At 43.8% G+C, this 16,935-nt stretch overlaps 1 protein-coding gene and 1 long non-coding RNA gene across 2 annotated transcripts; one reads left to right on the forward strand and one right to left on the reverse strand.

The window, feature by feature from the left end:
* Positions 1–3,460: 3,460 nt before the first annotated feature.
* On the reverse strand, positions 3,461–4,015 carry LOC135400521 (uncharacterized). The gene has a single exon (XM_064632353.1). The coding sequence runs from the start codon at positions 4,013–4,015 to the stop codon at positions 3,461–3,463; it is 555 nt and encodes a 184-aa protein (XP_064488423.1).
* A 5,579-nt stretch (positions 4,016–9,594) lies between these two features.
* Positions 9,595–12,428, forward strand: LOC135399666 (uncharacterized). The gene is made up of 3 exons (XR_010424379.1): positions 9,595–9,919; positions 10,416–10,510; positions 10,702–12,428. It is a non-coding gene; the product is annotated as an uncharacterized LOC135399666 (long non-coding RNA).
* The last annotated feature ends 4,507 nt before the right edge of the window (positions 12,429–16,935 follow it).

The following is a 16,935-nucleotide window of genomic DNA, read 5'->3' on the forward strand; positions in this document are numbered from 1 at the left end:
GTGTTTGTTTCATGCAAGGTAGAAGATGAGGAGACGTGGACCGAGTTAACATTTACAATATTTCCCAAGGCGGGGTAAACACAACGAGGACGGGAACATGAAATAGATAGGGCTTCCTCCTCCATGGGGTAACTTGGACAATAATCCTGGCGGTTACCGTGGTACAGGGAGCATCCCAATGAAGTCTACTGAGGGATGCTCGCATGTTTTCTGTGGTGGGTAGTCCTCCTGGACTACCCTAAACACAGAGCAAGAGTGTAGCACACCCCTCCCTCTCCTATGCCACCATCATCTCTCCCTTCCCTCTTTCACCCTCCCCTGGGTGCACCGAGCCGCCACTTTCAGAGCAGGCTGACCGCACCTTCTCCCCCTCCCCCCCCCCCCCGACTTCCTTCTCCGGCCACTTGTTTGTCCTGTGCCTTTGCTGCCAACGGGGACCCGACGGACCCGACAATGGACACTTGATGTTGTCAGAATCACCAGAGAGAGACAGCATCGACACGATGTTTCTCGGGATCCATCGCACTCATCAACCACGGTGCAGTGAATACTTCAGACAGCACGCACTGAGAAGCGTACTAAATATTCTAATCAGTCAGCTACTTGAAAGGAAGTACTAAAATAGGATAATCGTATATGTTCTATTCCCACACCAGCAACTTGCTTACTTTGATTTTGTTTTCTTTTTCAAAGCACGCTCGCCCATGGCTTCTGAAAGCAGGTATAATATGTTGCAAATTCTCGCATAGTCATAGTTGCTTGAATTGAATTGTTGTTGTTTTTTTTTGTTTTTTTTTTTGCACTATAATGTTCAACACGCCAGGGGCTTCTCCTTGCATGTTTAGGGATTGGTGACTGGAGCTGTCTGCTTGGATATATTTTGCAGCCAGAAATGGTCATTGGACCATTTCCGACAACGCGTATGCGCATGCCCAGCCCTTGCGGCCGCCATCTTTGAGTGGAAAACATCGCTATGGACCCACCTGCGGGCGACTGTCATGTTCATTGGGGGGAGATAATCGGTTTCAAGGTTACACGGACGTTTGATGTCTGGTAATGAGTACAATGCGCTTTCACTCTTTCCGCATTCTTCTTCCAATCTTCTCTTGCTACTTTCCTACGCAACATGCCAGTCCGAAAAGCGTCACCATTATTGGGGGGAAAGACACGACGTTCGACATTCCGTCGCCAGGGGCGACACGAATATGGAAATGGTCCGTCAGCAAGCCAACTTCATCAGGATACTGTTTTTAGATGTAGCTTTAGATTGCTTAGCTTTAGACTGCTTTTAGACTTAGATGCTTTTAGATAGGCTTTGTAATTCCAGTCAGGAAAGACGTTACCCTCTGGTATTGCTCTCTTTCTTTTTGGCTAATATCCACAACCTTCATTACATATCTCATTTACCTTATATGGAGCTTCCCGATTTACTCGAACCCATCGCACTAATTTGACGCACCATAAATTGATTGGCACCGATTGATTGGGGGTGAAGGAAAGACGCGTCTCCGAAGATGCGCAATGAACAAAATAAAGAAGAAAAAAATGGTGCTCCTTCACGAATTTTTTTGCGGACGATCTACCGAACAAATTTTTGTTCTGAAAACGGCTCGATCTCAGGTCACCGAAAGGAACAGATGTTCTCATTGGGACAACTTCGTAGCTTTTATAATTACAAAATTAATGAACGATTTTTAGGTAATTAGTCATTTGACGGTCGAGCAACATATGGCCAAGAACGTCCGCCGGCCCAGAGATGACAGAAGTGAAAACAGCGTGTCTATAGCCCTTACAGTTTTTTTTTTTTTTTACGAAAAATCTGTATCGCCTAAAAAAAGACACCCTGTATATGCAGAGGCTCAATCACTCAGAACATAATTGTAACAGAAAAGGCGTACACCACCTGTTTTCAACCTCTGCAATTACCTTTCCTTCTTTCTTCTCTGAATTCTTTAGAAAAAAGTTTGTCATTTTTCAAATATGTCTTTTGACATTTTGATGGTGCTTATGATATTCACCTACAATACGAGCACGAATTGAAGTTACAGCACATATATTATCTCAGACGTAGCTGGATCAAAAGCAGCAAAAAGAGATCATGCATACGCTAAAATGGAACACAGTAATAGATCAATCAAAACTATAAGGGTACATGGCAAGAGTGGACCCTTCCCCACGAGATCTCAAACTTTGGATCTAAAGTGCGTTAATTGACCATTGGAGCAGTGGTGCAACTGCGGCACTTCTCCACTACCTGCTTGATACCGCGGTCTCCTCAGCAGCCTGTGACATCGTGTGTGGGACGGTGGAAGACCTCTGGCCCCACATCGCCTTACTGGTACCCCAGGAAAACGCACGGAGGAACTATTTAATAAGGAATAGCAAGCCGTCCTTTCTGGCCGACTTTTCCTGTGAAAATAGATTCCCCCCGGGAACAAAATGGTACCTGTGAGGCCCCAGTTGAAACCTGTGGAACTATCCGAGGCCATAGTGGTACCACTGATTTCACCAAAGTGGAACAAGGCACCTCACTTGGGGATCAAGCTGGGGCCATCCCCATTCTACTGGAACCATCCCAGATTTTTGCCTGGGTCAGCATAACTGACAAATGTAAACATGCTGCAGCTACATGAACAGAACACTAGTACTGAAGTGCCCTTACAGCAGGCAAGGCCAGCTACAACACCAAGGAATGATCTGTGCCATACCTGCTGCTTACTGATACAGGGGCATCCCTTAAGCCAGAGCACAAGCACTATGCACAAGTGCAGATGCAACTGTACATCGTGAATTTACAGAAGGGCACATTTTTTGTGTATTGTTCAGCGTAGAGTGACTACGCCTTCCTATTAACAGCCATTCCAAACCTTGAATTCTTTTCCTTTTTCATTTACTTTTTTTTAAATGCTGAATAAGTCAGATTGCTATCTTCTGAGCAACAAGAGAATCTCAAAACCTTGAAGTAGAAATGCTTTGCTAGTCTGTGTTCCAGAAAACAACTTAACTCTGACAAATGAACAATTTTTATGTGAACAGCAATGAAGCAGTTGCAACATACATACTCTTATTTATTGTTAAAAACAATGATTGAAAACAAAGCTGAGTGAAACAGCAAGCGAGACAAATGACAAGCTATGATGCAACATTAATCGAGAGATCCACACAAATGGAATATATACAGTGACACGCAGTGAGTAACAGTCTCAACAATGTTCAATCAGCACCTTATGCTCCCTTTACTATATACAGGTTAAACTATACAGGGGTTCTACTGTACTGGAATGAATGATGAATGCAAAGTGTGATCTGTTTTACATGCTTAGGCAGCCTCACTGGAGATATGCCAGGGGCAGAGCTGTGAGTAAGGGGAAGGTATTTGGCTCGTTTATCACAGAAAGCGGGGCCCCTGATGCAATCAAGTGCCGATCATGAACCGATTGAACTGATGAGCGTAGCGACCTCACTTTGGTGTAACGATAGGTGCCTGTAAATTAGCTATTGCCGCACAAACATGAATCACTTTAGACATGTGTGGAATGAGGCTGATTGGCACCTGGTTGGTCAGAATATTGAACGCCTTCAACCTCTGAACGGCCATCTCAACGTGCATGCGCACTCGCGCAACCCTGTAGGTCTTCCCCGCGTCTTCCACGGAAAGCCGATCCCCGGAAAAGAACGGCGGCATCACAACCGCGGCCCCCCTTTCCGCAACCCTCCTCCTCATATGTGGGAACGGAGCGTCACTTAACACGACGTCGCCGGGTTTGACGAGAGACAGAAAGCCGGAATCGGTCGCTACGTACGAATCGCCGTGGCAACCTCCGTAAAGCTTGGAAACAAACGCAACCATGCCGTTTGGGGCTACTGCAACCAAGAACTTCAATATGTGCGCCCCCTTATGGTGCGAATAGAGGAAATCCCGTTGTTCTACGTTTGGTGGTGTCTCAGTCTTTATCTCTGGGCAATCTATTATGAAGATGCAGTTGGGGTAGTGAAGTTTAATAACGTCCGGCATAGTGTCTCTGATGGCCTCCCTGTGCGGCACAAAAACAAAGTTTTTCAGAATCACGTACGCTCAGTGTGTCCAGCACGTCGTTAAATGCCACGGACGCAGTCGACTCGCTCACGCCAAACAGGGCACCCAGCGCTGTAAAACTGATGCCTAACTTCAGCTTCACGAGGAAAAGGGTTAATTTATCAGCCTTAGACATTTCGGGTGACTGATACCCCTGGTCTGGCAGCAGGTCTAGAAGAAGTGTGAAGATGCGCGTTGTCACGTTGCACACGCCCTGCATTGCCTCCTCGGAGTTTTTCAATGAAGAGAATCCACCGAAGCCACACGGTCTTTGCCACTGGCCCTCTGTAGATGCGACCTGTAAGAAATTTGACAAACACCCGTTTATCCGCATTTCGCTTCTCCTGGTACTGCGCTATTCAGGTTGGGAAATGTGGGAACAGGTTTGAGTTTCCAGTGGTTCTGTGTTTTCATTTTTCTGGATGCCTCGCTATCCAGACTCTTTCACTAGATACTGGATAAGCTGCGGTCAATTCTATATCAAATGGACTACTCTTAGATGAAATAATCAGTCGTCTCACAGTCCTACAGTGTCCCAAAAAGGTCATAAGAGATATAAAGGGGTTGGGAGACACTCTCGCAGATGTTGTTCAGTATATCGTGGACGCATCGTACTGCATGTCAGATTACTAAGGAAACAATAATTATTCTTCTATGCGTCATGCTTGTCGAGATAGAGACAAGCCTTTGGAAAAAATCCCGAGCAAAGTGAAGACGTCAGAGCTCAGAGTTGTGTCCACTCCCATTGGCAGCCGTAAGCAAGGGCTGTGATGTCAGAGCCGCGTGAGTTTCGGTATTCGCTAGTGCCTATTCTCTATGTTTTTTTTTTCTATGTTACTCTCATCGCTGTGAAACTTTCAATGCATGTTCACATAGGTGTGAAGAACCGTCTTTCACGTTTATCTAGGATAACGTGGGATGACCTGTCGCTGCCCCTTTGAAGGGAGACTTTGCAAGGATTCAAAAAACATTAGGTGAGCATCATACCGAACATGAACCACTCCCTCGATACCGAATACAACATTCATTTTGTGCGAGCAATTATTTAGTAAATGATGAGAACTGCAAACCGAAACCGGAATGCAGAGAGCAGAAAACAGTGCTCCATACTACAGCATTTCACCCATTGGAGGATTCCATGACGTCACCCAGCATTGTCGTCTGCTTCCGAGCCGGGCGTTGTTTCCAATGCAGCCCCCAATAGTCGGATTATCTCCGATGAATAGAAGGATTAGCCATTGTGTAGGGTACACCACTAGAGGGCGCTACGATCGACGCCTCACCACTAGGGGCCGCTGCTGTCGCATTCCGCGGATGACGTCATTGCTCCTTCGGGGAGCATGGTGAGAGATAGCGGGAGGCATTGGATGACGATGCGAAATAGAGCGCCCCCTTGTGCAAGGCTGTGGTGGCGCTGCGGGCGACATGACAGACGCTCTCGGTGGCGGCTCTCCACGGCGGTGTCATGGTCTCGTGACCGCGATACGCGGCGTCGGCGGCAAAAGGGTTTTGGGTCCAGCGTTGTGTACGAGTCTTTGAGCGAGTTTATATTAATCTCACTCCGTTTATTGTTCAACTGATGGTTGTTGTTTGAGAGCTCAATTGCTATGCTGTGAGATTGGGGTGTACGGCACGCATACGGCATACGACAATATAAATAAATAAATATAAACAAAAGGACGTGCACGATAAATTACGCCACATTATTATGGCTTCCCGTGTTGCTACACTTTGCATTATAAAGGCGCTTTCGCTAACCAGTCCGTTCACAAACAGCCGTGTGCATCCCTTGGTGTATTTATTAGACTTGGATACTTTCCTTTTAATTGCCTAATAACGCTTTTGTGACTCGAGCGCGTATATTAGAAGGCTCCAGACTCGCGCAATATTATTTTGGTGATGGCGCATATGTTCAGACAAGAGCGGAGGGAAGTTGTTCCCCCCCATTTGCTTTATGTATTTATTCACGTATGTCATTCTCACATACTAGTTTAAATTTAATTAGCGATTAGTAATACTGCAGTATATGCAATTTAGCACACTACAGTGCTGTAAGATATATTGTACAAGCGCCTTGGCTGCAGAATCACTGGGTGGATATCTGTAAAATTTTAGTGCCTTCTTTTCTGTGGTGGTCACTGTCACTAATAGGGATTCAGTTAAGTGTTGTGGCAATTCCAATGTAAACAGTCATCTGCTATATTGGAAAGTGAGTGATTATGCCCAGGGAACACATGGTAGTCAACTAGACGTCCAGACCTGTTCTAGCCCTAGACTTTAGGGATAGTGCCCAAACTAGACGTTGACTAGACGTCTAAAAGTCTTACCATTATTTAGACGTCTAAAATTAGTGATTTACTAGACATCTTGTAGACATTTAGTAATTGACGTCTAATTGTAGACGTCTTGTAGCTGGCCTTGTATATACCACATATTAGAAATCATCAAGATTTTGTTTTATTAGCTTTTTAAGAGGTGTGAACACATTCACACATCAAATACAGTCACTATATTATAAGAGGTGGTCCTAAGCTTAGCTTTCAGGCTTACAAAACTGAAGTTCAATTGCTACGAAACATATGCAGGAAACTGAATTACTTGATGGCAGAGTTAACATAATTGTGGTGTTCAAGTTGTCCGTGAACCGGCCCTGGTGACTGAGTCTGTTCGTCTTCTGATCCCGAGATCGCTGGTTCGAACCCGGCCAAAAACACCAGCAACTTAGTGCCAGGATACAGGTTGCTTGGACATGCCATCTTCCACAAGGGACATTAAATACAGTGTGTTGTGTGGTGAGCTTTCGTTGCGTGGGCAATCCACAGACCGACTGCTCTGGCGTCACTCATGATCTCATTTGTCTCGCAATGTAAACCCCAATTGTTATTAAGTCTTCCATGCTGGTATCTGTCCACAAGAGTCGTCACAAGAAGTCTAAAAAATGTAGCCAAATGCAGAAAGGGAACTGGAATTAGGAGGGTCATCCAAAAATAAGTTTCCCCGATATTTGTTTTTCAAAGGAAACACCACTAGGACAAACTGAATGGTGTAGTAGTTGGGTGTGACATCCCGGCACTGCAGATGTTGGTTAATGGAGTGCCGTTCACCTATGTGTCAGGCATTCAAGCATGGATGTAATATTTCCAAGTACGTCTGACTATCCTAGTAAGGAAGAGTTATCCTATTTTTCGTTGAAGAAAAAAAGAGTGCTTTAGAGAATATCCACTGACAGTTAACACCTGTTTATACAAAACACTTTACAGGCATTGAAATGGTGTGTCCTCTATATAGGGTCGTGAAAATCTGCACAATGAACAGTACAGTGGGAGATCAGCTATAACACCACGAAACGACGTTTCTTTTCTGAAATTCCGAGAATTGTTAACGGAGACTGGCGGGTCACTGGTACTGCACTCTGATACTAATGGGAACAAATTTCCTTCAGCTTGGTCAACGAAAGTTATGCGAGATGGGGGCCACATTTGCTCGGTAACGTTCGTAAAGAGCAACGAATGAATGCAGCTTGCATTTTCCTTCAATGGTATCAAGACGGTCAAGATGAATTTCTTGGAACAATTATTATTAATGAAACGTGGGTGCATTATGCAAGTGCTGAGACAAAATACCATAGGAAGCCATGATGGGTGCCCGGTGAAAGCATTCTGAAGGAGGTCAAACTCGCGTTTTCGTCTGGAAAGGCTATGCCGACAGTGTTTTAGGACTATCGTTGTCTGCAACTTGTAGATTACCTCACATGCACAACCACACTAAATGCAAAGATGTACTGCGAGATCCTGGGAAAGCGTCAAACTACAATGAAAGAAAAACGCACAGGACTTGGAAGGGTGTAGTACAACCACGTCAACGCTGTCTGCACTCGTCTTGAAAGACTCGGGATTTGTTCCAGAAATTCATCTGGAAATTTGCCAAAGAGAGAAAAAGTACACAAGCGAGCTGGTACAACGTTGAAGTAGGAAGCATCACCTTGAGCATGAGGAGAATGAAGTATACAGGAGACACACAAACGTGAATTTCCTTTTCGTGAGCTTCCTGTATACTTCGTTCTCCTCGTGCTCAAGGTGATGATTCCTACTTCAATGAAAATTTGCCCAATCTGCTGTTCCATCTTCCTCTCAGAGCACCCCTCGGCAGTCACCAATTCGCGAGTGATCATGAAACACAAATTGATCAGGTGAAATGCAAAGTGAATGCCTCACTTTGTAAACAGGGCATAGCATGGCACAGACAACGTATTGAATACTTGGTATCACAGTATCAAAAATGTTCAGCTAAATAAGGTGACTATATTAGGGAGTAACGTTGAGCTCTAATCTGTACATAAATTTTTTCAATATTGTGCTATAGGTTTATTATTTTGTTCACAGCAGAGGAACTTTTGTTGGATGATCCTCATACATGAAGGAAATTCCTTATTTTCTTACTTTCCATCACCACACGTGTGTGGAGCAGCAAGTACAATCTGTTTGCAAATGATCATACTGAGGTAATAAAACTGGACTCTGCAACAACCTTCAGAAACTATGCATGAATGGACCACATTAACTTTGTCCAATTATATTATGACCAAATGGATAGTATGTATGCTATGTGAGTTGTATGCCCATATATTGTAACAAAAGATCAGTCAGATGAAGGCAGTCTGACTGAGGTACGTAGATAATTTAAATAATGTCCATACATATGATGATCCGACTGTTTTTGGCTCACTGACATGCATATACACTGACAGCATCCACAACTAGAAGACATTACCAGAATCTAAGTGCTGTGAAGTAATATTTTATTTTTCTGAATGTATATCTTTTTTTCTTAACGAAAGCCCGCATTTGTTCGGGGCAATGTCTCTTGAACTAGCGTTCCTGATGGCGTTACCGTTGCTGGTAAATGTAAATTTTGTACGTTAGTGACTCCCCTGCACAATACTACGTTACACCAACTTAAAGAAATCAGCAACTAAATTATTGAATCACTGAAACGTCAATAAAAAAGTCGACGACTCCGACGAATCGTGCAGCGCAGCACTATAAACCATAGCTCCACAAACACAGAAGCACTTTGCACGTACTGTGGGCAGCAGATAGCAGATGTTTGTTTGCTGCACATAACATTTTCCCACAAGCTACACAGCAGCAGTAAAATGGAATCTGACGTGACTCAGGGATTTCAGGACACTTCAAAAAATCTTGAAACTGCCCATGGTATCTCTTTGAAACCGCTGAACAGGCAATGCGCTACATATTAGGCACACCTGTAGCTCAGTAGCAAAGGCACTGATAAAATGTTTGCAAAAAGAACAGCGATTTTCAACACACACATCGCAAAATACGACACTCATCGCTGCAACAACGATGGCATGATGATGATGATGTTGGTGTCACTTCCGCTGGATTGGCATATGTGTTATTTAACATTTAACCTCCACCACCCAATTATAATGAACAGCCACGGAAATTAAAGTATTACAAAAAATAAGTACTCAAAAAGCACGAGCTAAAGCAATGGCAATGACGTCTGCCCGTCTACCCAATCACCATCCATCATCCATCCATCCAACCAGTTCGAACCAGTTCAGTTTCAACGGTTGAAACTTCAAACTTTCCGGACGCGCAACGGGTAGCAGTTGGGGTCTTCGCGGCTGCATTCCACTGGTTGTTATACGAAAATCTTTCGAAGTTCTAATATCCCGCGCGTTTTGTCTTGCAATTTTTGAGCATAGCGAGAACGTACGCCGTGCTGTCCAGTGATAAAAGCTGTTGAGCGCAGCAGAGCTCGCAGAGTACTGTGGTGGACAACGTTTCTTTGTTCTCTGGCTTTCAAGTTTAAGGGGTGAGTTCACTCTTCATTAAAGTATGTGCCTGTTTCTGTACACCAAATCGCATGTAGTAGATATGCGTGGCATAATATCGGAATATCGTTTCCTCTATTTCGGCTTCGTATCACCGATTGAAGCATATTGGAAGTGTGGGTTGACCTGACTGCACTTGCATTCAAAGTAGTGATTAACGTTGTATGTTCGGCAGTACAACGTTTCATTAAGTGCCTTGGTTCGTCTTGGTGCTAAAACAAATACGGTATCACTAATTAATCATCGAGATTCACGAGTTTTCGATGACTGTTGAAGTCTTGAGTAAACGAAAGTCGACAGTTACGGTTTGCAGGGCGGACATGCCGGAACATAAATGCTGGTTAGTTCATTGTCATGTCAACCCGACTTCGGTTGTTGCATTTTTCGATGGTAGTGAAACTACACACTGAAAATTTTGCGCAAGTACTTTTGTTTGCATATCATGGTTTCATAGCAACTGAATTTTTCTCTTTATAGGTGCTTGGACTATCTTGCATCGGTGGATATGAAAATAGTGGTAACATACCCTACGAAACAGCTATTTGCACATAAGCTTAACAGTTCCCTGTGAGGTGAGGGGAAGCAGTTGTCTCTGACGTGTGACTGTGTTGTCCTCCAATGTTCCTGATGTTCGATGTGCCCCCGAATCTTACTCTGGAGGGAGCCTCTTTAAATTTTTTGCAAATACAGTTGGTGGAAGACTCTTTGCTGCTGAAACTGCGGAAACTGCTTTCCATTCACATGGTTTCGAACTTTTTTTCAGATGCTGTGAAAGTCAGCAGGGAAGTGCGATGTAGAAGAAACGACTGCCAGAAGCTTGCTAAAGAACCGCACAACATGTGTGAGCAGCAGACAAAATATTCATCAAACGGTACAAAACTAGTATTTTTGTGCTTTGTCGTTTTGAGACATCCTTGGTATTGTATGGAGAACAGCGTGACTATGTCATTCCGTCTTACTTCACCCAAACAGCTATCTGGTAGTAGTGCAAGATTTGAGTTCCTAAAAGGTTTATTCACTGAAGTCACCTCAGCGCCATACTATAGGTCCCTCAATGTTTAGTCCTTGCATTTGTTCTCTGCATTATGCTTTTTAGGTGACTATTAACACCAAAAAATATGGAAATTGCTTGGATATTCTACAAATCACAGAGCAACAAGTTTTAAACACCAGATATGCGGTGAGTATAATATGGGTAACAGCTTGACTGAAATCTACAATAGGGTCGAGATCTACCAAGGCCGATGGCAGCAAATCTGCCTGCTAGCGACAGTGGCGGTCTCCTGCGGATGACGTCATGTGAATAAACTTGTATACTACTTGTACGTACTTATAATGTTTGACGTGGTGATACAGGTTTTGCTTTGTATTGTCTTTTATAATATACACAGTGTTTATTTTTATCCTGTACAGAATTTTTGCACCAAAGTTATGAGAGCAGCACAGATGTTGTTTTAGCGTAATGCAGTGATGGAAGTGCTGCGCCAATCATGGAGTGCTTAGCAGTCGCCTGCTCGACCAGTTAAGGTTGTGTCACGAGAAAACGCCTGTCACATTGATGTACTTTAACAGCGACAGCTGTTACATCCTCATTTCCCTGAGATCCTGGCAGCGTCCGCTAGAGCCCTGCGCAGATAAGATTTTTAGCATCTGCGTGCACATTATCCGATCCGCACCGTTGCATACGCAACCGTTTAGATCCGCAAGTTTCGAAGGACGCGTAAACACAGCCGGAAGAATGTTGGTATAATTTCGGATGCCTCCATGCTCTCATGGAAGGACTCACGCCAAAATGCCTTCTCTCCTGTCTTGGCCGTGCATGGTCAAAGGTGAACCCAGGCATGCGCTCGCTGTCGGTGCGCAATACAAATAAATTGCTAGTAGAAAAATTACAGCATGCGGTATATCCGCATCTGACCTCGAGCCATCCGATCCGCACACTGCAGAAAGTGATAAATTCTTGTCCGAATCCGCAAGTATCTTACGGATATCCGCTTCCATCCGCAGATGGTGCAGGGCTCTAGCGTCCACATCAGGTAGTGACGCGCAAACAGATTTTCAGCTGTTGCTGCAATTTGTGTTGTGTAGCTGTAACAGTTCTGTGATTTTTGTACGTGCAGCTTCTTTTCTTTGTGTCTCTCAGATCAGTGTTGATACAGCTTTTACTCTTATGTGGCCAGACAAGCATCCCGTGAAAGAGTGTGCATAGCCACTAAACAAACTAGTTAGAACTAGCAGGCTACATGATGCTTTCTGACATGTTTTGTTCTATTTTCTAGCCACAGTGAGTCATTGGAGGCAGTGCTGCAGCACCAACAATCACTCGTTGGAAGAAAGGAATGAGGTGGCCATCAACACCCTGCTGCCAGTTCAACACTCCTCAGTCAAAACACAAGACGCCTGTTTGGCGGCAAAGTCAATCCAGTTTTAGACAGAGTTTTGTACCGTAGACTTCGTGTGTGGTTTACTGCAAATAAATGTTTATGCTGAGATCCGTGTTGCTATCAATTATATCACATTTCTGCATGAATGCATGCCAAGACGGTAGCAGGACTAGTCATGGTCTAAAATAGGTCTAAAGGTGGCTAAAGTAAGGTACAGGAAATGTATAACCCTAGACCTGTCGCCTGAATGGAGGGATAAAATTGGTCTAGCTGTAGACTTCATGTCTAATACATGGTTAAGTGTCTGACCCTGTTCCAGACATCCAGGTCAAAAGAATGTCTAAATCACGGCTAGGTACATAGACATCGGATGTCTAGGGCTAGATGGCTAGGTGGCGTAACGTTAGACGTGTTATTTGACGTCTAGTGGACGGATACTAGACATTTGGTCTAATTGCCTAGACATTCTATAGACATTCCTTATCTCTTTTTTTAGACGTCATTTAGACGTTTACTAGCCCACCATGTGCTCCCTGGGTGGTCAAACAAGTCAATTAACATGATACCTTCTACAATACCATCTGTGATTCCTAAATGTCAGTATACAACAAGTCAGTATATGACAAGGTATGAAGAAATGTTAACGTAGTGCATGCTATTCAAAGCAAGTTCTTCCACACCCCCCCCATCTACAAACACCCAGAAAACAAAAACAAAAAAACTGGTCTTGGGTTTGCCTCTGGAAACATAATTTAACTACACAAATGCAGATATGTGCAGCCAAACACATTTGCCATAAGGAAAGCGTGAAGATTATTGCAGTTGCAACGGTCATGTCAGTAGGTCATGTACATCTTGGTATTTTCGAAATTTCCCAAACATTTCCATGTCTTTTATATTCAACATGCTGGACATCTAGTGTGCAACACCTGATATCGAATCAAAATCTGAGCCAGTATTCTCTATTGGGTCATGAACACACCGGTGTAACATGAGCAACAAAAAGGCAGACCACATGTCAACAAGTTGCAAACCGTTGTTTCATCTTGCACATTTGTCATGCTCATCTAGGTATTTTTGAAATTTCTCAAACATTTCCATATCTTTTATATTCAACGTGCTGGACATCTAGTGTGCAACACCTGATATCGAATCAAAATCTGAGCCAGTATTGGGTCATGAACACACCGGTGTAACATGAGCAACAAAAAGGCAGACCACATGTCAACAAGTTGCAAACCGTTGTTTCATCTTGCACATTTGTCATGCTCATCTAGGTATTTTTGAAATTTCTCAAACATTTCCATATCTTTTATATTCAACGTGCTGGACATCTAGTGTGCAACACCTGATATCGAATCAAAATCTGAGCCAGTATGGGGTCATGAACACACCGGTGTATCCTGAGCAACAATAAGGTAGACGGCATGTCAACAAGTTGCAAACCGCTGTTCCATGTTGCACATTTGTCATGCTCATCTAGGTATAAAAGATACGGAAATGTTTGAGAAATTTTAAAAATACCTAGATGAGCATGACAAATTCATGCTGTTCCATGTTGCACATTTGTCATGCTCATCTAGGTATAAAAGATACGGAAATGTTTGAGAAATTTTAAAAATACCTAGATGAGCATGACAAATGTGCAAGATGAAACAACGGTTTGCAACTTGTTGACATGTGGTCTGCCTTTTTGTTGCTCATGTTACACCGGTGTGTTCATGACCCAATACTGGCTCAGATTTTGATTCGATATCAGGTGTTGCACACTAGATGTCCAGCACATTGAATATAAAAGATATGGAAATGTTTGAGAAATTTCAAAAATACCTAGATGAGCATGACAAATGTGCAAGATGAAACAACGGTTTGCAACTTGTTGACATGTGGTCTGCCTTTTTGTTGCTCATGTTACACCGGTGTGTTCATGACCCAATACTGGCTCAGATTTTGATTCGATATCAGGTGTTGCACACTAGATGTCCAGCACATTGAATATAAAAGATATGGAAATGTTTGAGAAATTTCAAAAATACCTAGATGAGCATGACAAATGTGCAAGATGAAACAACGGTTTGCAACTTGTTGACATGTGGTCTGCCTTTTTGTTGCTCATGTTACACCGGTGTGTTCATGACCCAATAGAGAATACTGGCTCAGATTTTGATTCGATATCAGGTGTTGCACACTAGATGTCCAGCATGTTGAATATAAAAGACATGGAAATGTTTGGGAAATTTCGAAAATACCAAGATGTACATGACCTACTGACATGACCGTTGCAACTGCAATAATCTTCACGCTTTCCTTATGGCAAATGTGTTTGGCTGCACATATCTGCATTTGTGTAGTTAAATTATGTTTCCAGAGGCAAACCCAAGACCAGTTTTTTTGTTTTTGTTTTCTGGGTGTTTGTAGATGGGGGGGGGTGTGGAAGAACTTGCTTTGAATAGCATGCACTACGTTAACATTTCTTCATACCTTGTCATATACTGACTTGTTGTATACTGACATTTAGGAATCACAGATGGTATTGTAGAAGGTATCATGTTAATTGACTTGTTTGACCATAATCACTCACTTTCCAATATAGCAGATGACTGTTTACATTGGAATTGCCACAACACTTAACTGAATCCCTATTAGTGACAGTGACCACCACAGAAAAGAAGGCACTAAAATTTTACAGATATCCACCCAGTGATTCTGCAGCCAAGGCGCTTGTACAATATATCTTACAGCACTGTAGTGTGCTAAATTGCATATACTGCAGTATTACTAATCGCTAATTAAATTTAAACTAGTATGTGAGAATGACATACTGAGGTGAATAAATACATAAAGCAAATGGGGGGGAACAACTTCCCTCCGCTCTTGTCTGAACATATGCGCCATCACCAAAATAATATTGCGCGAGTCTGGAGCCTTCTAATATACGCGCTCGAGTCACAAAAGCGTTATTAGGCAATTAAAAGGAAAGTATCCAAGTCTAATAAATACACCAAGGGATGCACACGGCTGTTTGTGAACGGACTGGTTAGCGAAAGCGCCTTTATAATGCAAAGTGTAGCAACACGGGAAGCCATAATAATGTGGCGTAATTTATCGTGCACGTCCTTTTGTTTATATTTATTTATTTATATTGTCGTATGCCGTATGCGTGCCGTACACCCCAATCTCACAGCATAGCAATTGAGCTCTCAAACAACAACCATCAGTTGAACAATAAACGGAGTGAGATTAATATAAACTCGCTCAAAGACTCGTACACAATGCTGGACCCAAAACCCTTTTGCCGCCGACGCCGCTTATCGCGGTCACGAGACCATGACACCGCCGTGGAGAGCCGCCACCGAGAGCGTCTGTCATGTCGCCCGCAGCGCCACCACAGCCTTGCACAAGGGGGCGCTCTATTTCGCATCGCCATCCAATGCCTCCCGCTATCTCTCACCATGCTCCCCGAAGGAGCAATGACGTCATCCGCGGAATGCGACAGCAGCGGCCCCTAGTGGTGAGGCGTCGATCGTAGCGCCCTCTAGTGGTGTACCCTACACAATGGCTAATCCTTCTATTCATCGGAGATAATCCGACTATTGGGGGCTGCATTGGAAACAACACCCCAACTTTAGTGCAACAACAGGTAGCGACGATGGAAATTGATGTTCCCACAGCCGGCTAACCTTTCCGGTGACTTCCTTCGTTTCAAGGTAGCGGCGAAGCATGTCATTTTCGCGTAAATAATGACGGCGGAGCGAAAGTTGGAGCCCCACACCAAAATGTGAAGAACAGAAGGACTGAAAGGGGGTCGAAGTAATAGCTTTAATCAGAAGATGTGAGCGAGACCATGCAATTCGTTTAACACACTATTCCCTAGTTACAAAAAGGATGCGCAGGGCCGTTGGAAGTCCCTCGGCAGGGGGGAGCACTAACCTGATCCAATTACCTGGAGGAAACATTGACTAGAAATGACCCACCGGTGCAACGCGATGACTGTGGAGAGCGTTGCATATGGGAAGGGCATCTCGCGTTCTTGGTTACCTTGAGATGAAAAGGAAATTGGCGTTTGAGTAGCACAAACGGAAATATTGGTTTATTGTTTCAAAAACAAACAGAAGTAAACTAGCGATGGCGCGTTCCTTTATTTTTATTTTTGTTCTCGTTAAAAGCGCAACGGTGTGGGTGTCAGCACTAAAAGGCTCTGCCGAGTGTGCTTGCCAGGGCTCAGGAAAAACAACAGATATGATGCACACGTCATTAAGGGCACCAGCGAGTCGCTCAAAGGCTCCTTGCCGCATGATAAGAGTTTCCCTGCGTTGACCAAAAACAAGTCGACGTTTTTTGCTGGAACGAAATCTGCGTTTTCCTGTATCATCTAAGCAAGGCTACTGAATTGTGTGTTGCTACTCTGACAGTGCTGAAAGCGAGCCTCTCTCGGACGGCACATACAGATGAAAAATGGGACGGCAGGACCCTCAGAGCGAAAGTTCACAGGGCGCAGCGCCCCCAGAGATTAAAAACTTGGATGGCGACTGCCCCCACCTTCTGACGCCCCTGAGAGGATGTATACTACAGAATAAAATCAGAGTAGTTTATGAAAGAAATGTCATGAAATC

The sequence above is a fragment of the Ornithodoros turicata genome, chromosome 7 (assembly GCF_037126465.1).
Source record: "Ornithodoros turicata isolate Travis chromosome 7, ASM3712646v1, whole genome shotgun sequence".
Classification (NCBI taxonomy): Eukaryota; Metazoa; Arthropoda; class Arachnida; order Ixodida; family Argasidae; genus Ornithodoros; species Ornithodoros turicata.

Bases quoted from the DNA above. Each gene is read 5' to 3' on its own strand.
- LOC135400521 (XM_064632353.1), bottom strand. From the start codon at position 4,015: ATGCCGGACGTTATTAAACTTCACTACCCCAACTGCATCTTCATAATA.